This window comes from Peromyscus californicus, unplaced genomic scaffold (genome assembly GCF_007827085.1).
Source record: "Peromyscus californicus insignis strain IS unplaced genomic scaffold, ASM782708v3 Scaffold_12__1_contigs__length_115047231, whole genome shotgun sequence".
Lineage (NCBI taxonomy): Eukaryota > Metazoa > Chordata > Mammalia > Rodentia > Cricetidae > Peromyscus > Peromyscus californicus.
The window spans coordinates 77,580,965-77,604,809 of NW_026294413.1; the positions used below are offsets into that span (position 1 = coordinate 77,580,965).

At 44.7% G+C, this 23,845-nt stretch overlaps 1 protein-coding gene across 8 annotated transcripts in view; it reads left to right on the forward strand.

The window, feature by feature from the left end:
* Positions 1 to 951: 951 nt before the first annotated feature.
* Positions 952 to 23,845, forward strand: part of Ddhd1 (DDHD domain containing 1) — an 81,028-nt gene continuing 58,134 nt past the window's right edge. For all 8 annotated transcript variants that reach the window (XR_008217108.1, XM_052733438.1, XM_052733440.1 and 5 more), the window contains exon 1: positions 952 to 1,863. Coding sequence is in view for 7 of the 8 variants with exons in the window: in XM_052733438.1 (XP_052589398.1) it covers positions 1,071 to 1,863 (793 nt within the window). In the remaining variant the exon portion in view is untranslated. The remainder of the gene's footprint in view (positions 1,864 to 23,845) is intronic.

Consider the following 23,845-nt stretch of genomic DNA (forward strand, 5'->3'; position numbering starts at 1 on the left):
ATAAAAACAAAACCAACCCTGTGAATGCTTAAAGATCCTAGAATCACTACTAGGCGTTACTAGAGAGAGACCATCCGGTCCAATGATATCCTGATTATACCAACAAGCAAGCCAAACAGATCAAGTGACTTGCTTGAGGGTGGCAAAGCTGAACCTAGAATCTCGATAATTTTTCTTTCAATCTAATAATCTATCACACCTGGCTGGCATTGCCATCGGTATAACTGAGGACCGTCAAATATGAACCGATGTGGGAAAAGACCGAGACACAGGGACTTGGTTTCTATCCAAGGCCTTACTGTAATACGGAAAGAACAGAAAATGTAAGTACAAGAGCGTAAGCAATCCTAAGAGCTGGCACAGGGGGAGGCTGGGACTCTTTTTTTCTAAGTGGGAGTAGTGTTGCCCAGGTGAGCAGCAGGCATAGGGTGGGGGTGCCTTCTTAGGTCTGGGCTGAAGGTTGGGAGAGGGCCAGGCCAGGTGGCCGAGCAGGTCCAGCGGAAGCTGCAAGCGGGCCTAAAGCCTGGAACGTGAGCGAGCAACTTCCAGGGCCCCTCTGGGCATAGAGCTGAATCAGCCTCTGGGCTCATGACCCGAATGTGTAAAGATGAGTGGGAGAGAGTCTCATTCCAGCTGGCATCTGGGGGCGTGGGAGCGAGGGGGAGAAGCCACGCCGGGCGCCGAGAGCCGTGACGGGGGGGGGGGGGGGGGGGGGAGGGAGCTGCACTGAAGTCGAGGATGACAGCGACCCCATCCGATCCCCCCCGGCTCGGGGCGGTGACACTAGATCCCGCCGCCGAGCGCGCGCTAAACCAGCAGCTTCGGGCCTTCCGGGGTGGCGCGCGCGGCTGGGGGAGGCGGGGCCTCGCCCGGGCCCCGCCCACGCGCGGGCTGCGTAACAATGGGGGCGGTCCTCGGAACGGCGCTGCGGCGGCCCGGGGGCCTGCGGGGAGGCGGAGTCCCCTCGGCGGCAGCTGCTGGCCAGCCAGCTCGGGATTTGAAAGATTATAAAGTCCGGGCCGAGAGAGGGCGGCGGCATCGGATGCGCGTGTGGCGGAAGCGCCGGCGGCATGAACTACCCGGGCCGCGGCGCCCCGCGGAGCCCCGAGCGTAACGGCCGCGGCGGCGGCGCCAGGGAGCTGGGCTCGGACGCGGCGGGCACGTTCGGCGGCGGCGGCGGCTGCTGCTTCGAGCACCAGCCGGGAGACGGCGTGCCGCTGGCGTTGCTGCGCGCGGAGCCGCTGCACCTGGCGCCGGGCACCGACGACCTGAGCCACCTTGCTCTGGACCCGTGCCTCAGCGACGCGACCTACGACTTCAGCTCGGCCGAGTCGGGGTCGTCGCTGCGCTACTACAGCGAGGGCGAGAGCGCGGGCGGCGGCAGCTCTTCTTCGCCTCCGCCGCCGCTGGTCGCCCCGAACTCGGGGGGCGGTGGGGCGGCGGGAGGGGGCCCCGGGGACAGGAAGCGCGCCCGGGCCGGCAGCGCCGCTGCCCGGCACCGCTACGAGGTGGTGACGGAGCTGGGCCCCGAGGAGGTACGCTGGTTCTACAAGGAGGACAAGAAGACCTGGAAACCCTTCATCGGCTACGACTCCCTGCGCATCGAGCTCGCCTTCCGGACCCTGCTGCAGACCACGGGCTCCCGTACCGGGGTGGAGGGCCGCGATGGAGACCCGGTGGGCGGCCAGGCCTCCAGCTCCGGGGAGGAAGACGACGAGGACCGCGCCTGCGGCTTCTGCCCGCGGGCAGCGGGGCCCGAGCCCGAGATGGAGGAGCTGGTGACCATCGAGCCGGTGTGCGTGCGCGGCGGCCTCTACGAGGTGGACGTCACTCAAGGAGAGTGCTACCCGGTGTACTGGAACCGTAAGTGGCTGGCTAGGGGCGGGCCGGGTACGGCGCGCGCGGGGCCGGGTTAGGGGGCTTGGGTGCCCCCGCGATGCCTGCTTACCGCTGGTCGGGTTAGGATGCAGATTGTGCGGGGTGCGTCGGCAGGTGAAGGGTAAAAGAGCAGATGGCAGCGCCCAAGCTGCCGGGAGGGGGGGTGGTGGGGGTGGTCAGGAGAGGAGGATTCCGCCGGGGATGGCGCCTCCTGGGTGAGCCGAGTGCTGCTGCCATCCCCTGGAGGGGATCCAGGAGCGGATCCCCAATCCGGTAGCTTTAATTTCTACTAGTGTCCACCTGGATATCTGATTTGGTCTCATGTCTCCTGAAGATTTAAACAACATGTCCTGGAGTGAGTGGGGAGGTTTGAGAGTGTCTGCTTGAGAATCAACAGTTTAGTTTAGAGACCCGGGGAGAGAAAAGTCCTGGCGGGAGAGGAGACCTCCGTGTGTTATTCCCTTGGTTGTATTGGCAGAAGAGGAAAGAACCGCAGGAAACGCCTCTGGGAAGTGGGTCCGTGCCCTCTGTGTGGAATGCTTGTGTATCTCTTGGGTCCTCTCTATATACTTTTGCTTCTTAACCTGGGACTATCTGCCTTAGCATGCAGCATATATTAATATGGTAATGTAATTAATATAATCACATATATGTGATATATAATAATAACAAGCTGTTGGCCATCAATAATTTGTAACATACAGTATTAACTTTATGGGGTTTAGTGCCTTACCTCAGATGCCCTTCCCGATCTTTTGGCCCTCCATACATCTTACTTTATTCTGACATGTTAATAATGTGTATTGATGGCTGAGCTTCCTTTCAATGTAGTTAGTGACTTCTGAGCAGAGAGTCCACCACCTTTATCTTTGTGTTCATAAAACCTAGCGCAATAGGTATTCAATGACTTGGTATTGGCATTGAATTGCACCAGTAATTTGATAATGTCAAAGCATGCATACATTAAGTGCAAGTTACCAACATGGCAAATTCAACAACATGCCAAATCAGGTAAAATTAGCATAGCAGAAATTTCTTGTTACTCTTGATGACAATAAAGGCATTTGTTACTTTTTTTTTAAGACGAGACTCGTGGACTCTGTTATGTCATCTCTTGATTATAAGCTCACTGAGGACAAGGAGCCCTTGCATTCATTCATTGATTTGCATATTTACTTAGTGAATCTGCAAGCACAGTGCTCCTGTGCACATTATTAGGAAAATCCATATCTATCAGAGGCCCTCTCTGTGTGTCTCTCTGTTTCTCTCTTTCTCTCTAATGATCCAGACATCACTCTCTTTCTCTCTAATGATCCAGACATCACCGCAGGTCTTTTCTGCAGACAGAACCTAGTGGACTTAGAAAGAAGGATGAGAATGCAGAGCTTCCTCCAAGGGGAACTGGGAACTAGAAGCTAAGCCTCACCCTTAGCTTAGACTTCCAGTGCATGGATTATGCTTACACGTTTTTGATTTTGTTTTTGAGACAGGGTTTCTCTGTGTAGTTTTGATTCCTGTCCTGGAGCTGGCTCTGTAGACCAGGCTGGCCTCGAACTCATAGAGATCCGCCTGGCTCTGCCTCCCGAGTTCTGGGATTAAAGGCGTGCGCCACCACCGCCCGGCTATGCTTACACGTTTTAATGCCTTATTGTTCACAAAGTAATTTTGACAGTAGTCATTGCACTGTGACAGCAAACTGATACTGACTTTCCGCATATGAGAAAGTAGCCCCAGTGCAATTAATGACCTGACCAAGGTCACTCAGCTAGAAAGTGATGCAGCGAGCATCTCTTTAGTCAGTGAGGGAACACGACGCCATATCTGAGAAGTTTCAGGATGTAAAACTGAGTCCAGAGGTTGGCTTTAGTCAGGCAGAGGAAGCAGGGGTGTTAGGGAAAGGGGTTCCTCTCAGTTGGGGCCAGCGTATCCAGGGAAACACAGGTGTGAAACTGCAGAGCAGTTGAAGAATTGAAGGGTGCATCTCTGGAGTTCAGACATCCAGTATGGGTTTGGATTTGACCCCTGCAGAGGTGAGGTGTGTGAGGGCTGCTGATGCGTGGTGCTGAGTTTGGACTTCATCCTCCGAGTCACAGTGAACCAAAGGTGCTGTATTAATTAGGTGTGATTCGTGCCGGTTGGAGAAGAGAAGACAACATCGTGGGTTATATAAGTCATGTTATAAACCTGAAGGTCACGTGGACTTAGGCCTCTCCAGTTTTCTTTCCTAAAGCAATTATTATTTGGCCAATTATGACTGATAAATTACTTGTTAATTAGTATAGAAAAAAACTTTAATTTTAGTATTTTCTGATCAGCTCTTTACAGTGCTCAACCCTGTGGGTGTTCATCTTATAGTATAGAGTGAAAGCACAAAAGCAGTCTTTCTGGTGTCCTGATAAGTGTCCATGTCTCACATGGTGACATGTCTCCCCTGTAACTGGTGTCCTGAGTGTCTGTGTACTATATACATTTTCACACCTTTGGGGGAGAGTTCATGCCCAGTTTGGTGGTCTCCTCCTTTCCTCAAATAATGGAGCTTAACAATAATATCCAGCTCTTTCCCATTGTGTGTTCCCTTCTTTACCCTTGGGGAAGCTGAATGATGGTAATGAGAGGTTTTTAAAAGAAAGCATTCAACAAGGACCTCCTTAGTGTGATGGTAATGTCTATCTGTTGGCCATTTAGGTTTTTGTGGCCTAATTTAACCCACTTTTTCTTGGCATTAGGGAGAATGAGCTAGCTCTGTCCAATAAAAGAAAGGTATTAATGTACCCTTCCTTCTGAACTTCATTCACAGACAATATTTGAATCACTTGAGCATCTGACAATTAGACGGGGAACAGCATTTGTCTTCTACAGATAGGAAGTGCGTTTAGATGGGGGGGGGTGGACTAGCTGTAGGACATTTATTTCGGTTTATCATCTACTTCGATATTCTTATGGCTGCGTGTGGACATTGTAGATAAAAGCTGATCATTGCTGAGTAAAGGCTAGATGAAGTTCCATGTCTCCACTGTTCCTTCTAAGCTCCTTGTTTTGAGAATTACTATCTGTGGCATGTTAGAACGTGCTTGGGCACACAGGACAAGGTAGGTAACTGCTAACTGTACATGGATCTCAAAAAGCTGTGTACCCAACAAAGATTAATAATGCTACCACTGCAAAATTGTGTGCTCCAAGTGTGTTGTTGGCCTTGTCCTCATCAGAGGTGACAAAATATTTGTAAAGAATCTTGGCAAGAAAGTGGCCCAAGAATTTAGTCACACACTGATGGGAAGACATCTGGAACTAGAGATGTTTCACGAGCTTAAAATAGTGTCGCTGCTATTTCGTGGCATTGGCGTGTGCAGTATACACTGAGAGTGTATAATTTTTATTCACTAAGCAAATTACTTAATTGGCCACATTTTTTCTGTGAATGTGTAGTTTCCAAAAGCAGCCACTAGCCGCAGGCCCCTCATCCCCTTCTGGCTCTAGTCACATTGTTAGAGTTTTCAGCCGTTTACACTGTCAGGTACTTTAGAAATTAGTTTGTTATCTTTGTGGATGGTAAAGTGAAAGGGGCATTTCATTGCTGACAAAACAGGATTTTAAAAAATTGGAGGTTTTCCCTCAAATATGTATTTATTAATTTAGCATAAATGTAACCTATTCAGGTGTGAACAGTAGTTCTTTATGTGCACAGAAGGAATCATGAGAGACTGTAACAGAGTCCAGGGGGGTTCTAGGCACTTTTTCTTGATCAGCTTATGTCTCCAAAACAGGATTGTAAGGGCTTTAGAGACCACTTACAATAGTAATACTAATCATTAATATTAATATGCCTATCTGAGGAAGTGCTCAGGAGCTTTCCCAGATCACCCTTCCCCAGTAGTTGAGATTAGAAAGCAGCCCTGGGCACCATTTGCAGACCTATCCCAGGTAGAGTCTGCTTTAGGTGCTTTGTAAGTCACTGAAGCGGCACAGGATGCCGTTGGCTGCCACATAGAGTAGAAGGCAGGACCTGGCACTCCCGATCACACCCCATCCAAGACTTCTGTTCATCTTTGCTGTTAGTTAAAAAAATCTTGTCATATTATATATTGGATTCACCTTGTTTCTGTATGGCTTGAATGTAATCGTGCACATTATACAAGTGTGTTATATAAATGTTCAGGACCAATCTCTCTCCTCTGCCAAGCCTCTCCTCATTCTTCATATACTGTTTTATTATAAAAGACCCTTTGTGCTCCTTCCTCTCCCAGAATTTATTTCCTGGATCTTTTATTTCCCCATCAATGCCTGTGTTTTGTTTGGTTGAGGCCTTTTATGTCTGGAACCCTACAGCTGATCCCTTTTTGTAGAGAACAAGAAAAGACTGGCTGTGCTGGCCAAGGCATCCTCAGAAAGTGACAGACACTAAGGGGAGGGCAGGGGGAAGGATGAGGAGGGAGTGAAGACTTCATAGGAATCCTGAGGTGGAGATGCTGGCAGAGAGGGGGAAAGTCGTGCTGAAAGCCTGTAAATTGGGGAATCGGATCTAAGACCTTTATCTTTCCATGAGCAGGATAGAGTTTGAACATGTCATCAAGGAAAAGCAACATCAGTGATAAAAGGTCCAGAGTCAGACAGTCCTGGCTTTGTCATGGTACATTCCTAAAAGGTAGAAAAAAAAAAAGGAGGGGCGGAATGTACTTACTATATGTAATCTACATTTCTACTTTAAAAATATTTTCATTAAGCCGGGCGGTGGTGGCGCACGCCTTTAATCCCAGCACTCGGGAGGCAGAGCCAGGCGGATCTCTGTGAGTTCGAGGCCAGCCTGGGCTACCAAGTGAGTCCCAGGAAAGGCGTAAAGCTACACAGAGAAACCCTGTCTCGAAAAACCAAAAAAAAAAAAAAAAAAAAAAAAATTTTCATTAGACTTACTCATTTTATGTGTGAGTATTCTGCCTGCATATATGTCTCTGAATCATGCCCTGCTTAGTGCCCATAAAAGTCAGAAGGGGCATCAGATCCCCTAGAACTGGAGTTACAGATGCTTGTAAACGCTGTGTAGGTGCTGGGAATCAAACCCGGCCTTCTGGAAGAACAACCAGTGCTCTTAACCCCTGAGCATTGCTCCAGCCCCCCTACTTCTACTTTTAGTTCTGCATCTTTAAAGGGAAATTGTACCCACAGGAAAAAAGTTGCATCACTGATAAATGAATGGTTTGTTGAGACAAAGAACATATATAGATATTTCTGGTATGGCAACATTAGGAGACAAGTGAAATTGCAGATGGTAAAAAGCTGGTATTGACTATGTCAGAGAGCTATGAACAAACAAGCAATATGATGGCAGCAGCAGATTCCTCTTTTATGTACTACTTTCCATTTCTGCCAGATTGCCAAGAAGAATAAACTACATATTCCTTGTTTATCCTAAAGTCTTAAGCTACATCGAGATATCTTTATCGCTGTTATTCTTGTGTGTTCAGACTGACTCTGTTAAGTGAGCACAGGGGCCAGGCCAGCCTTTGGAAATTACATTGTTATTGTCACTTCTTTATCCCATAACCAGAGAGCCCTGAAAATTCTGGAGAACTATAAATTGCATCTCAGTGGTAGATGGCATTTCTGAATACTTGTAAGCGAAGTTTTTATGTGCTTGGTGCAATTCTTACTCCTGTGTGAGTAGAAATGTGCATTACTACTTCTCCATTTGGCTATTTCATGGACCATTCTTTTAAACATTGGTACACTCACCCTGGACACATTCCACAGGACAGAGAACTAGGTGAACGCAGCCAAAGCCTGAGGTTTCTGAAGCCTGTGCCGGGGACTGTGCTGCTCAGTGACTTCCGTGGCGCACTGACAGCAGAACTGAAATGAGACAGGTCTCAGCCTCGGGACGGGAGTAGTTAGAGGAGTCGCAGCACCGTGTTCCACTTATTACAAGTGGCCAACTTTCACTTCACATTTTATTGACAGAATCCACTATTCTCATAGACTTGCTTTTGGTTTGACTCAGGGTCGGCCTGGTTTGCCCCCGTACTTCTTCAGTAAAACCTGAGTGTGTGTGTGTGTGTGTGTGTGTGTGTGTGTGTGTGTGTGTGTGTGTGCGCGTGCGCGTGCGCGCTACCCATGTTAGTTATCTTCCTGAATTGCTCAACACCTAATTTTTTTAAATAATAATTTTATTTATTCTTTATTTATTCTTTGAGAATTTCAAGTTTGTATACAATGTATTTTGGTCATGTTTATCTCCTCTACCCTCCAGTGCCTTCCAGATACCCTCAAGGTGTCCTTCTCCCAACCTCATGCCCTTTTTATTTTTATTATCCACTAAATCTAGTTAGTGCCTCCCATAAGCCCATGAGTGTAGGGCCTTCCACTGGCTCATGGTCAGCCTGCTAGGGCCACACTCCCAAAAGAAAACGACTGCTTCCCTAGCAGCCGTCTGTTATCTCTCCTTCTTTTGTGAGACAGGATGTCTCACTTGTCCAGTACTTCCCAGCTAGACTGGCTACACAGTAGGTCCCAGAGATCCTCCTGTCTCTACCTCCCCAGTGCTGGGGTCACAGGCTTATGCTACTGTGTCCCACTTTGTATGTAGGTACTGGGATCTGAAGTCAGATCCTTGTGTTAGTGCCCAGGCAAGCATTTTACTAATGAAGCCATCTCCTGTCCCCCGAAACCTACATTTTAATATCCAGTATATTTAACCTTCCTCTAAGTTCATTTATGATTTGGAAAACAAAGCCTTTGCTTTGACTCAGAAGACAATCCTTGGAAAGAGACTACTTCAGAGTAAACCAGTGTTGGGTTCCACTCACTAAAGACAGTAAGTGTGACTGCGCGAGCATGTGTAGTAGCACCTACCAGACCCCTGGACAGTTGGCTGGCCACTGCTGAAGTGAGCCTTTGTATACTTAGCCTTAAGTAAGACAAATGTGGTGTCCCTAAATTAATGAACAGTGGCCGAAGAGATGGCTCAGCAGTTACTGCTTTTGCAAAGGACCCAGGTTCAATTCCTAGCATGCACATGACAGCTCATAACCATCCATAACTCCATTTCCAGGGAATCTGATGGCCGATTTTGGTTTCTGTGGGTACCAGGCTTGCACATGGTACATGTACATACAGACAGATACATTTTCTTATTTAAGATTAGTACAAGTCACTTGTTTTGCTCTTTGCCTTTCACTAGGGAAAAAATTGAGACATGTTTTGCTGTTGTTGTTTGATATTACTGGGAATTAAACCCAGGGCCTCATACATGCCATGCCAGCCCCATTACCAGGCTTTAGAGTATCTTTTTGGGTATAGTCACAGGTGTGTATGTGTATTCATTCATTCATGTGTATACACATATGTGTTCATACATGTGGAGGCAAGAGGACGTCTAGTGTCATTCCTCAAGCACTGTCCATCTTGTTTTTTGAGACAGGATCTCTCACTAGGACACGGAGCTGAGCTGGCTGTCCAGGTGAGCCCCAGAAATCTGCCTGACTCCACACAAGACACGCGAAAACTAAGTTAATGAAGTAGTCGACTACATTGTGTAGTCTTTGGTGTGTAACCCTGCCTTGTGTCTAGTGAATGCCCAGCGTTGTAAAGCAGGATAGACTTGTTTGGAATTCTGCTCACCTGACAGGAGTCTGCCTTAAGGAAAGGCCGCCAGCCCGTCCAGGAAGATGATGGGTCCACACATCGGTGGACCTAGCTTAAAGCATTGGTTTTCAAATCACTTTCGCCGCACTTCAGCTCTTCAGTTTCCTCTCTGCCGTGTCTCCCTCAGTGCTGACTGGCTTTGCTAGAGAAGCAGCGTTGTGTAGCCCTTCAAGTCAGGACTGAAGAGCCCCTGGCGCCAGCTCTGCCATTGCTTGTCCGTGTGACTGGACACGGTAACCTGGCTTGCCTACGCCTTTGTTTCCCCATTGAGTGCGGCCGGTCGTTCCCACCTCTTAGCACTGCAGTGGATGAGCCAAAACCCCATCCTCCTGCCGTTCTCGCCCTCTAAATTTGTGCACTGCTTGACATTCTTGGCTCTCTTGATTTAGAGTCTTTCCTGAGGTGACATCTCCTTGGCCTGTTGTTTTGATAATCACCCCTCAAGTAGGCAGAGTCCTAGATAGAGTTGCCCAAACCTGAGAGAAGCCGTGGTTTTCACTTGATCTCTCAGACCCCTGAAAAGTCTGAGCTGTCTTGAATCTCCCCTGCTTGGACCTCAGAGGAGTGCCTCAGCGGTTCTCTTGCTGCCTGCCTGAATGTGTCCGGGGTGGGAAGGGAGTTCTTTGCCATAGAAACACTCCAAAACCTTGAGCCTCTGCCTTGGAGAGACTGACTCCACCCCCAAAGCTCATACAGGTCATCTCTACCCCCTTCTGGGATTTTGATAGAATCGAGAACTTTAGAAAGTCTGCCCACTTTTCATTTGAGGTGGAGCCAGTAGCGCTCCGGTTTTCTGCCACGTTGGCAAAGAAAAATGGCTCCCAACAGTCCCTCAAACGGTGGAGACTCAGCCTGGAAACTTCGCAGGAGTCCTGTAGTTGACCTCTAGCCAAGCCAGCAGGTACTGACAGCGGGTTCTGGCATCGAGTAGGCATCTAACTTGAAATAACCTTGAATCTACCCTTAATAAAGGGGTTTGGGAGAACCACCTCTTTCCAGCATTGGCAGTAAAAGCTGGGCAAGTTCAGAGAGCAGGTCTTCATTGTCAGATTTCTTTACTTAAATAAATCCTTTAGTCACATGACTTTGAACAAGTTATGACCTGTGGCCTAGTTTCTTCTTTGTAAATGGAGATCATTCCTGTGTCAAAAGATTCAATTGAAGTATATGTAGAGTTCTTCCATGACTGAGTAAGTGTTAATTGCTATAACTAAGCCAAGCTGGTGTAACTTTTTTTTTTTTTTTTTTTTTTTTTGGTTTTTCGAGACAGGGTTTCTCTGTGTAGCTTTGCGCCTTTCCTGGAACTCGCTTTGGAGACCAGGCTGGCCTCGAACTCACAGAGATCCGCCTGGCTCTGCCTCCCGAGTGCTGGGATTAAAGGCGTGCGCCACCACCGCCCGGCCTGGTGTAACTTTTTTTGACCTAGAAGCCTTGTCTCTTGGAAATGGAAAGTGATGGGATAGGCCTCTTTTCTTTGTGAGAAAGGGATGTGGAAAGCTATAGCTCGACCAAAGCCACTTTGGCTTAAACTTGACAACATTCACCAATTTGTGGACGTGTACTATCAATGTATTTCCATACACCCGCCTTAAACTTGTCTTCATCACCAGAAAGTTGGAGGAATCCCACTGAAGTCACACATTAAGGCCTTTCTATAACCAGGCGAGATGAAGACAGCGGAAGGCTTGAGTCTGCAGTGCGCATGTCGGGTTCTGTCTCCAGAATGGCATCTGGTGTTAGGCTAGTAGTTGGTGGTTGTTATTAGCGTTGTTCATCAGTCAGCCATCTTTTGTCTTCCTGGTCCTCCTTCCATTGATGGCTTTCAGCAATTTGATCATATTGTACCTTGGTGTGGTTTTCTTCATAGTCCATTTGCATAGGATTTGTTGAGATTCTGGTGCCTGGGTTTGTAGTGTTAACCTAATTAGTAAAACATTTGGTTTTGGGGAGTTTTTTTCTCCATATTTATTTGATTACAATTATTCTCTTTTACAGTTTGACTTGGAATCTAGTGTATTCGATGTGTCACCACAACTCTGCATTTTGATTTACTTCACACGCTCTATGATTTTTCCTTTCAGTTCTTTTCTGTGTATTTCATTCTAGATAGTTCCTATGATTACTTTCTATTGTCAGCTTCCTATTTTGAACATGAAGAATTTCACTGGTCTTCTCTAATCAGCTATCAATTTATTTCATTTTAGATGTTTTTCATGTGCGATGTATTTCTCACTTCTATAAGTTGTTAGGTATTTTCTATACCTTGTTTCCTTCTTCATTGTGTTCATATTTTCCTCTACTTCATGCATCAAGGATATGGGATGGTTGTTTTAAAATCTTGGGTTTTTTTTTAAACTATTTTTACAGCTTGTTCTTCTAACCTTACCATCTGTGTTGTGTGGGGGTATGGGGGGCTGTCTGCTGGTTTTCTCCTCCTGGTGGGGTTGTCTTTGAGCTTAGAGTGTCCAGTTGGTGTTCTTAGGACTCTATAGGACTCTAGAATTCTGTAGGACCCTAGGATTCTCTAGGACTCTAGGATTCTCTAGGACTCTAGGACTCTATACAATTCTGTAGGATTCTGTAGGACTCTGTAGGATTTTGTAGGACCCTAGAATTCTGTAGGACTCTAGGATTCTATAGAATTCTGTAGGACTCTGTGGGACTGTGTAGGACTCTGTAGGACTCTGTGGGACTCTGTGGGACTCTGTGGGATTCTGTGGGACCCTGTGGAACTCTGTGGAACTCTGTGGGACCCTGTGGGACCCTGTAGGACCCTGTAGGACCGTGTAGGACTCTGTAGGACCCTGTAGGACTCTGTAGGACTGTGTAGGACTCTGTAGCATTCTGTAGGACTCTGTAGGACTCCGTGGGATTCTCTAGGACTCCGTTAGGACTCAGTAGTACCTCTCAGCTTTGCTCCAACACACAGTAACTGTCAGGCTGACATTCTAGGGCTTTCCTTCAACCATTTCTACTGTCAGAGCAGTTTGTAATACAAGAGTAATTTATCCCTGTTACTGAGGCAGTGCCTGTAGGGCATTTGTCAAGATCCCTTGGATTTGGGGCTGGAGAGGTGGCTCAGCAGTTAAGAACACTTAGCACACACTTAGCTGGCGTCCAACGCTAGCTACACTTAGCTCCTTACATCTCTGAGCCCATCTACAGCTCCTCCTGTTAATTTCGCTCTTGCCAGCACTGCACTCCAACCACAACAGACTCCTACTGATCCTAGAGTGTGAGGTCTAGCCCCAGGGCCTTTGCACTTACGATTCCCTCTGACTCATTTCATTGTTCCTGGGTCATCATGTCTTATGATACACATTTTTCATGCCTAAGATGTCTGCAAGGCTCACACTCTGACCTACATCTTGGCTGTAAAGCTCACTCTCACAAGCATCAAAGCAAGGCTGGGGAGGTAGTGGTTAAGAGCACCAGCTGCTCTTCCAGAGGACCTGGATTCAATCCTAGCACCTACATGGCAGCTCATACCCACCTCTAGCTCCAGTTCCAAGGGATCTGATGCCCTTGTCTAGCCTCAGCACTGAAGACACAAGTGGTGCACAAACCTAAGTGTAGGCAAAACACCGTACACTAAAATTAAAAAATCAAAACCTTTTTAAACGATTCAGGTCTTTATAGCCTGGCTTTTTGGAACATAAGCCACCCACAAGCCTGTATGAGCTCTGGGAATTGTCACACCTACTCAGTTTCTAGGGCTCTTTTCTCCCACGTGTGCATAAATCAGAACTTAGCCAAAGACTTTCCGAGGCCTCTTGTATCGCGAGCACTGCTCTTCTCTGTGGCCCGCTACGCCCCGGTGTTCTACCCACAGATTCTGACCGCAACTCAGCAGAATTGCTAGGGTCTTTTGGGGTTGTCTTCCCCACATCACAACCTGGGAAGTCCCCCGGCACCAGCAGTGGACGGTGGTAGCACTTGTCCCACGGATTGCTGCCTTCTCAATCTGTTCTCCATTATTGTTGGGAGCCGAGGTCTGCTCTTCCAGACTAACACACTGTTCTGTCCTTCCTGTTTAATTTTTAAATTAAATTTAATTTTACTTTTTGGGTTTTTTTGAGTCAGGCTTTCTTTGTGTAGCCCTGACTTTCCTGGCACTTTCTCTCTAGAGCAGGCTGGCCTTAAACTCAGAGATCCACCTGCCTCTGCCTTCTAAGTGCGGGGATTAAAGGTGTGTGGTATGACACAATGCCTAACTCTCTGTTTAGAGTTTTGTTACACTTAATTATCATTTTGTGTATGTGCACAAATGATGTGTTTGTGTAGGGGTGTGCATATGGAGGTCAGAGGACAATTTGAGGAAGCCAGTTCTCTGCTTCTACCATGTGGGTCCCAGGGATTGAACTCAGGTCATCAGAACTGGTGGCAGGAACCTTTACCTATTGACCATCTTATAGGCACCTGCTCTTTCCATTGTTTTAATTCTTCTTCCTATATTTCTGCATGTATGAGACAAGATGGAGTACTCTCAAATACTTTGTGTCTTTCTGTGTGGGGGTGGCGGGGGGTGTAATTAGAATGAGCAACAGAACCCCTTTAAGTGGGGGACAGATCAAGGGTCTGCCACATTGAGATGCCTCGCTAGCCATTTTTAGGGGCTGTAGGGTAAAAATGCCTGCTAACTTTTTATATCAAAACTCTGCTGCTAGCCCTTTTATTCCTGATATAATACCCATGGGCTAATTTAATCAGTTGCTGCATTTAATTTCTTGTGCCCTCCAGTGGACTAAGTGTTGATAGCACTCTGAGACTTCATATCCTGGAATCCTGACTTCCAAGGTGATGGTATTGGGACATGCAGGTCCTCACCAGACACTGAGTCTGCCTGGTCGAAGTCTTCACCTTCCACTTCCAGTCTCCAGAACTGATGAAATTGCCATGTGTGAGCTGCCCAGTTTATAGAATTCCACTGTAGCACTCTAGATGATTGAGACAGCTGCTTCATGACCTCCTCCTCTGTCTGTTTCTTACAACTCCATTGTAACAAAGGCATGAAGGACCTGCCTTTTATTGGTATCACCAAGAAATAACTCAGAATGCTAGATTAACTCGCCAGTCCCAGTATGATGGATGACACGATCTCATCTTCAAGTCTTAGCAGACTTTGGGCTCCCCAGGCTGCCTTCTACACTTGTCCTGGCAGGAGGTACTCATTTGGAATTTTGAGATGATAGAAAAATGGGGTTTTAATGATGCCAGATGGCTGAAGATTCCAGGAGATTAGAGTCAGACGTAACTGCTCCTATGGCTTGAGAGACTTCAGATAGCTTCTGAGTCAAAGCGGTGTGGTAATGTAGAGTGGGGTCTGAGTGGAGCGGTGACATGATCCGTTGCCTCTCTGCTGGAAGGCAGTGTCTGACTTCAGTCTTGCCCAGTATCTTTAGTGTCCGGCTTTCTGTGCGCTTCTCAGTGTTCTGGACCTGCGCCATAAGAAGCCCCTTTTCTTCTTCTTCCCTCTTCTGCTCCTCCTCTTTTAAAAAAGACTAGCTTTTCTTTTGATTTCCTTTCAGTTCACAGCTCAGGTTCAGATTCATTTGCCCCTCGGTTAGTTTGACTGCGGCATTTGTTACCATCCTCCTAAGTACGGTTCATCCTTTGCACTGAGGCGTTTTTCTTTCCATGGTTTCTAAAAACTTGAATTACTGTGATTCAACGCTTATTTATCTGTTGTCTGTGGTCTCCAGATAAAAGGAGACCCCTCTCTGACAAGTAACTCTATAGAGAAATATGTAGTTGGCTTGAGTCTTAAAGGTCCTCACGCCAGAAATGAATTAAAAACGTGGAGTCAGGAGATGGTTGCACTTTGAGAGATTGTGTGGCGTGAAGCAATCGGAGTGGAGACGGGTCAGAGACATAGATCCGGACTAGACCGGGGTGAGCTTTGTCACGCTGAATTTTTAAATTTTATCTTGTGAAAATGAAACATTTGGCAGGTGTAAAATGGAGAAGCTGAAATTTGCATTTTAGATTGCCACTTTGGCAGCAGTGTGAAAGAAAGTGTAAAGCGGGGAAGGGCTCTCAGAATGAGGGAGAGCCGCTAGGGAGTTAGTGTAGCGCTCTGAGAGGGCGCTCTGAACGGTTGGGACGGTGAGGCGGCGCGAGAATGAGTGAATGAATGTGCAGTGCTGTGTTCCTCACGTGGCAGAGGATGTGTGGGGCAGCCTAGGCTCTCTGCTCTTTCACCTGATCCAGCCCAGCCCCAGCCTGTGGTGGCAGAGAAAAGGAGCCTGCTTCAGCTGGACCGAAATACCCATGGCAGTTGAGGGCATAAGTCTAGAGTTCAGGAGAAGAGCATGCTGGGATTCAGGGTGCAAAGAGACTGTAAACCAGTAGCCTCTAAAATGGAGTGTGTCAACACTGATTTTGGGGGTGTTACAATTGAAATATTTGGATTTTATTTAATTTCTAGTTCATCCTTCCAATTTTTATACTCTATAATTAATAAAGCATTTTTGTAGTACTAGTATACATGTGTAATTTGTAAATGTATACGTATGAGAATATGTTAAAAAATATCTTTTTTTAATCTTTGATGAGTGACCAAATGTGGAAATGTGTGGTTTATTTTATTTTATTTTATTTTTTGTTGTTGTTTTTTGAGACAGGGTTTCTCTGTGTAGCTTTATGCCTTTCCTGGAACTCGCTTTGTAGACCAGGCTGGCCTCAAACTTACGAGATCCGCCTGCCTCTGCCTCCCAAGTGCTGGGATTAAAGGCGTGCGCCACCACCACCCAGCAGAAATGTCTGGTTTAAACTGATTGTGAGCCAGTGGTTACTTTTGAGCATTTTCTTGTATGCCCTATAACCTGGAGCTCTTCATTAAAGTCATATATCGATTGATACTATCTCAGAGATTGTTGTTTAGTGAGGGTTCTGAAAAGCCTGTCTTTTAATTCCAACTCAAGTGACTTCTGATACTTTGGACAGGTTTGGAAACCACTGGTTAAAATTACAGAAAACATGTTGAATAGAAAGAGAGCGCCTGTTCAAATGATACTTTTCTCATTCTAAAAAGTCCAGGTATGGTAGTGCATATTCATTTTTATTTTAGTCAGCATTGTGGCTGTATATACAATGGCTGTGTTGTAAATAGAGCAGATGTTGTCAGTATAGAATTGATGATCTCCGCTATTTTAAAATTCACACTAAGAGCTCAGGCGACTGAATGTTTTTACTCCATCATTTAACACAATTTCTTTCTTCTACATCTATGTACATTATACCAACTTATTTTTATGTTAGCCAAGTGCTTGGATATAGAATTTTCCTTAAGCATATAAAATTCTGCATACATAAATCTACCAAAACAGTGAACTTGGGAGGCTTAGTATATAGTGAGTTATGATATAAAGTCTATCCTCCAGATTCGAGGGGAAGAGATGCTAAGAACATCTAGCATCTGTCATCTATTAATTAAAATGCGCGGAACTGTGAGTGCAATATGAATGTCGGAAGAGATCATGTGGTAGAACTTTAGGGGACTATTATGGATTGAATTGTGTCCCCATACAACTCCACCCTCCAGTCCTTAAGAGTGTGAGTGCAAGTGATACTGGTGACGTTGGAATCAAGCTAATAGGTAAACCCCAGTCTGCCCCAGTCAGCTGCAACTGGGTGAGAGGAGGAAATTTAGACACATACGAAGGAAGGACCATGTGGACAATGTGACAGTGAGCACCCACAAGCCAAGCAGAGAGGCCCGTGAGTGCCTGAGGCTTCGTGGGATCTCAAGATGCCAACCCCTGTATTTGGGACACCGAGACTCCAGTTATGACAAAACACATTTCTGCTGATGTGCGTCTCTAGACCTGTTGTATTTGTTAAGGCGGCTCTGGCAAACTGGTTGATAGCCAGGCCGTTAGCCTTGGAGTGGCGCTGCTGGAGAACAGACAGGTGGGCTTTCAAACCCTAAACACCAGAGCAGTTGGTGTTCAGTGTATAACTACAGCTAGCATCTTCTGCCTCCATGAAACTTGTAAGTTTGCCTAAGCGTGGCTAGTGGTAGGTAGTATTGGCATTCATTTAAGCATGGCTTAGCGTTCTCAGTGTGATGGTAACTTTCCAGTATGACCCACGGTATATTTGGAGGTCTGTTGGTTTTGGAAGATCAGTTGTGGCACTGCAGTGAAGCTGAGCTGACTGTTAGAACAGTCATTTGATTGCGCTCATCCTACATTCCTCCAAATCACAGATTCTAGTGAATGAACTGGCTTCCAGGAATCCTGATGTGTGACAGCTTTCGATACTCTGTCCCTAATTTACTCTCTTTTATTCCATTTACTAGTTGAATATTTGTTAACTTTATATTTTATCATTCACCTAAATAGTTTATTATTTTAATTATATATCACAAACGTTAAAAAAAAAAAACAGCATAACCAACAATAACCTCTTTACTTAGTTTAAACATTAAACATTACAGATAAATCAAAATCTCCTCTATGACCTCTCCAGCCACTGTTTTCATTCTAGACACAGCCACCCTAGTCTATATTGCTTCACATTATTTAGGTTACTGATCCCTGTTGGCACTTTGTGCTTATTGTAGTTTTGTCTGTAAAGGACTATTGTATTTGTATCCTTCTGCAACTTGGTTTTTAGTTCAGAGATAAGTTGCTGATTCACGGAATCTGCCTATTTCCATTGAATGAGTATGCCCCTTGACTTTCCTCTTTGGCATTTAAGTTGTTCATGGTTTGGGGGTGCTGTGAACATTGCTGCAGCACACATCTTTCTGTGTACCCCTTGTGGGCCTGTGCCAGAATTGGAGCTGTTGCAAATCTGTCTAATAGGTTTTCTGTACACTATAATAGTTTCTCTGCCGACACAGTAAGCCAGATCAAGCCAAACTGAAAAAGTAAAAGAACAGGTTTATTTGAGCAAAGCAACTCCCGGGTGAGATCTCCAGTCCCAGAGATTGAGGCAGGAGAAGTCACACTCCTGAACTGAAGCAGGGAGCTCATATCGCCTGTAGGCGAGGGGTGGTGATGCGTGTGCCACAAGCTGGGTTTTGTGCCCAAGTATGGTCAAAAGCTGGAGTGCTCAGGACTTGGGCAGCTGGCAACTTTAGGGGAGGAGCTAAGAATGTGGAACTGGGCTTTTTGGTGCCTTCCCTTTGTTCAGAGTCTCTGAGAGGGTGTTGTTTGGGGGAGAGAGAGAGAGACAGACAGGAATGGGGCTTTCCTGATCAAGCAGGAGTGAACTGGAAGTTCCAACTGAACACTGTCCATCTCGGATGATTACCAGTGAATCTGAGCATACTTTATGTGTTACAGGCTTAACTATGTAAGTTTCTTCTTCTGTAGAAAGTCTTGCTATAGAAGTCCAATGAAAAGCCAGAAATTCTTCACTAGTTTTAACAGAAAGAATAGCACAAATATCTATTAATAGAGGAATTAGTAAAGCAAAGGTAACTAACTATATAAAGAGCACAGAGGTAGAAGGTACAGGTAGCAGCCACTTAACCATGGGATTGAGAAAGAGACCATTCCTGGGAAGGTAAAGATTCAGACCTAGTTGAAACTGGCAGAGGCCACTGAAGCTATCCCTTTAAGGAATGCTGGAAATTGACCCCCTGCTGGTGGAAGTGACCTGAACTTGGACATCACTGTAAGTCTCCCAAGGCTGTGCTGAATAAGTCACACAAAATGGCCTGGGGATACAGTGCCCAGGGAAGCTTCCCTAACAAAGGTGACACTTTGTCAGCACTGTGGACTGTTGAAAATGGAAGGGTGCAGCCCTCGAGCTGAGCAGTGAGCACACTGGAGGCCGGAGAACCCCCTCCCCCTTATCTCCATGACATCGTTCGCATAGGTAGACCCGGTTTTATTCAGTCTGTTGTATTTGCATGTGTGTGTGTGTGTGTGTGTGTGGTGTGTGTGTGTGTGTGTGTGTGTGTGTGTGTGTGTCTCTGTGTGTGTGTGTCTCTGTGTGTGTGTGTGTGTGTGTGTGTCTCTGTGTGTGTGTGTGTGTGGCACATTTGTGTCATGGCACATAAGGAGGTTGGAGGACAACTTTCAGGACTCAGTTCTCTCCTTCACTGTGGGCTCTGAGGATCAAACTCCGGTTGTCAGCTCTCACAACAAGTGTCTTGTGCGCTGAGCCCTCTCACCAGCCCCACCTCCTGCCTGTATTTTTTAATTGACTTCTATTTTCTATTTATAGAATATACTCTTAAAAACATAAACAGACAGAATGGTCAGACAAATTTGAAGTACCTTCCTCCTGATCCTAAATTACTTTTTACTTGTTTTTTAATACAGCAGGGGTTACCTTTAAATTTTTGCATATTTCTCTGTCAGGTAATGCTAGTTTATCTTTATATTCAAGTACCTTCAGGATTCCCAGTGCCACAAACAGCACACAGACAATTGCATTGCACAAGTCCAGCACGCTTAATGATAGCTGTGAAGAACCTACCGCTGTCCTGTGATAGCAAGGAATGTGTATGCTCTACACACTGCGTTAATATAAAAGGTAGATGCTGTGGAGACTGTTACAAGTAAAGCTAGAAACCAGAGCTGTTAGATTTTGGTAAGCAGGCTGGCAGCTAAATACATCAGTAGAACAGCAGGTGAAATGTCCTGGCTATCGTGGGTATTGAGAACATGTGAAAAGCATAATTGCCATAGTAGATGGCTGCATCTTTGGGAAGGAAGTCACCTGAGCAAAGACAAATTGACCAATGTAACTTCCTCTGCTTGTCTCAAAGAGATACAGATGGCTGGTGAACAAAGCTTAGAGTGGTGACTTAGACGATGGCTAACACATCGATTCTACCTCCTCTACAGCATTGGTGTGGACCACAACTGGCTTCTTTTCATAACAAATAAAAGCATTAGCTAGAAAATGTCAAATTATATGAAGCACGTTCTGTTTACTAAGGAAGTTAAATACTTGAGAAAATCTCCTGACCTTTATGGTTAGACAGTTGTCTTTTATGACACCGTAATTAGCCAGAATACTACATTTCAATAACCAATACATTGTTGTATTTTACTGATTTTAATGGGAGATTGTAGATGTAACCAACCGTCTTATTAAATAAGAAACACAGAGCCGATTCAGAGAAGAACGCCAAGAGGTCAGAGCTAAGAGCCTCACCCTTCCTGATTCAGCAATCCTCTTCAGCCAAGAGAGCTCTCCGAAAAGGGACCTACTTCCTGTGTGTATGTCTTTATATAGTCTAGCTGTTCTGCCTTCTCATTGGTTGTAAACCCAAACATGTGACTGCCTCATCACTGCCTGTATGTCCCGCCCTCCAGGTCCTTAAAGGCGTGCGCCACCGCCGCCACGCACTTGCTATGGCTCTAATAGCTCTGACCCCCAGGCAACTTTATTTATTAACATACAATTAAAATCACATTTCAGTACAAGTAAAATACCACCACATTTTCCCTTTTCTATTTTAATAAAAAGAAAAAAAAAAGAAAAAGGTTATAACTAACAAAAGAAAAACTATATACAAGAGTACAATGACTATATACAATATATACAAGTAATAAATGTCTAAACAATGTCTAGTCCATTTGTATTTGACAAATTCAGAGAAAATAATTTCATTATCTATCCTATTTTGTTAAGTCCAAAATGTATCTAATTCACTTTCTATCCTAATTAATCTTCAACTATAACTAACTAACCTTCAGCTATAACTAATCTTCAACTCCCTCAGAGACCCAAGAAGGAAATAATATTAGCTAACAAAAATAAAAACAGAAAGTGCATGCAAGCAACTTCCAAAAAATTTGTGAGTTGACAGAAACAGCCAGCTGCCTGGACAGTCACCTGAGGTTTCTCCGCAATGCTGGGGCATCATCTTCAGCCTATAGGCTTAGCGTATCTGACAGACTCATTTGTGAAGTAGGATGTACACAAGCTCAACAGTTCAACCTCACACTGGGTGAGAGCAGTCCATGTACCAAAAACACCTGAATTCCGCTAGTGTCGTGTTATGATTCAGGATTTTAAATTCTGGAAATTGTTGATGGTTTTTTAATTCAACTGTCCATTCTTCTTGGCTGTGTATATATGGCTTCATCTCAGCATCCCGTTCTTCTCCACATCCCTCTATCAAATGCCAGTCTACTATTGAGAGGCGTGAGCTTAGTTACTCTTCAAGAATAACTGTTTCAGCTGCTGTTCCGTAGCACATCAGAAGCCATTGGCCCACTGCTTGTTCAGCTCCCTTCAAAGAAAAGGGCACTGTACCTTTTCCGAATTGCGAAGGCCACTTCAGGGATGGTGCCATATTGTCCTGGCCTCAGAAGATGCCTTTTGATAAAGCCATAACCACACTTGTTTTGGCAAGAATCAGTAGTCCTTTGTTTCATGTCCTGTCTGTCCATTTTGTTAGCAGTTGATTCGAGGATACTTTGTTGTCCAGTGGCTAACTTTTGCCACAATGAAAGTTAACTCCATATGCAGTTTCTTCAATGCCCATATTTTCTCTGAAGTAGATTGGTACTGCCAGGAGCCGACATGTCTCATAATCATAACAAAAAAGAAAAAATTTCTAAGTTATCAAAACATTTTAAATGCCATATTCTGTAGATCTCTGAAGGGTTTGAAGATGACCTGTCTAAAATATATCTGCTCAATTTTTAAAACATATCTAATATGACTGCAAGTTCTATTGTAATGTCTAACTACTAACTTTCATTTCTTTATATCCTAATAGTTGGTAATAATAACATTCAAGGATCAGAAAATTGCATTGTTAAATGAATGGTTTAAGTACAATTAGAAATATACATATAGCATTTTCTAACAATATCAATTTCACTATATATAATTTGTATACAATATAAAACAATCCAATCCAATGTAAAAATTTAAAACTAGTAATTGTCTTTTTCTTCTTTCTTTCTTTCTTTCTCTCTTTTTTTTAATTTTTTTTTTATTTTTTATTTTTTTTTGGTTTTTCGAGACAGGGTTTCTCTGTGTAGCTTTGCGCCTTTCCTGGAACTCACTTGGTAGCCCAGGCTGGCCTCGAACTCACAGAGATCCGCCTGGCTCTGCCTCCCGAGTGCTGGGATTAAAGGCGTGAGCCACCACCGCCTGGCTTCTCTTTTTTTTTTTTTTAAAACAAGAACCTTAAATCTAATCTCCTTTGCTTAGCCTTTTTCCTAACCCTTGACAACAACTTGTAACCAACCCCCCTAAACAATGAAAATTATCCCAGACCCAAAACCCATTAAAAAGACCAAAAAAACCACCCGCCCCACACCACCTCTTTGGGAATGTGGGCGTCGTATTCTTAAAATTGCTTCCTGCTGGGTATGGGCGAAGTTATCTTTATCCTGAAAGAAAAATTTTAGGTTAATTGTCAAATTCTAGGAAAGGTAACTATGTCCTTCATTATCCAGTCTGTGTATAATGCCAAAGTTCAGGGTTTATCTCAAGTCCTTATTCAAGTAGTCTTTGAGACTGGATCATCTCAGCTAGTCATCTCAAAATTGCTCTGAGCATCTTGTAGTTCAGAGCTGATCTGTAGATGATGTTTGTCAGCTTAGTGATGTTATTATTGTCCACGTGGAATTGTTGTTGTTGTGGGGCCCCAACTTCTTCCTGGAGACTTCAGTTGATGTTAGGCCTGGCCATGATTTCCTGCAAAAAACTGATAAGAGACTCGAACACAAAGACATATATATGCAGCTAATTGAAACCTTTTTTCTAGCATTAATTAGTACTCTATATAACCATTCATATCTTAACAAAGTTTAAAATGTATATATATCTATATATATATTAATCTTGTAAATTTTGATATAAAATTTATACTTTAAGAGAAGTTTTAAAGAATCAGAATAGAATCAAAGAGTTGAGATTAGTAATAGAATAGTCCCTTAATTAATTTGGCTTTTCTCCTGTCCCATAGCAGAAGATGGCTCTTTTATTCTGGCATGATACAGGGAGTTTGCATTTTCCTTTTAACAACATGCTTGAGTTTAAAGAAGGAGAGAGCCGTTCTCCAACTCCAAAGTCAGCTTTAATTTTTAATTGAACTGGGACTATTAGAAGACCAATAGTGTTAAATCTTTAGAGAAAAGCAGAAACAAACATTTAGGAAGACACAAAATTTTTTAGATAATATATACCCATACGACGTTTCACTCTGTTTCGTGGGATAGACGATTTGTCCCTTTTCTTCAGTTGTCTCATTTGTCCAGTGTTCTTCAGATTCCTTAACCTTCATTCTCCTAAAAGACAAAAACAAAAACCTTTCCCCAAGACTAATTTTGGGGATGTTCCTTTTTGGCAAGTTATTATCTGATTAAATGAAAAGACATGTGTTACTGGTATAAGTTAGTTT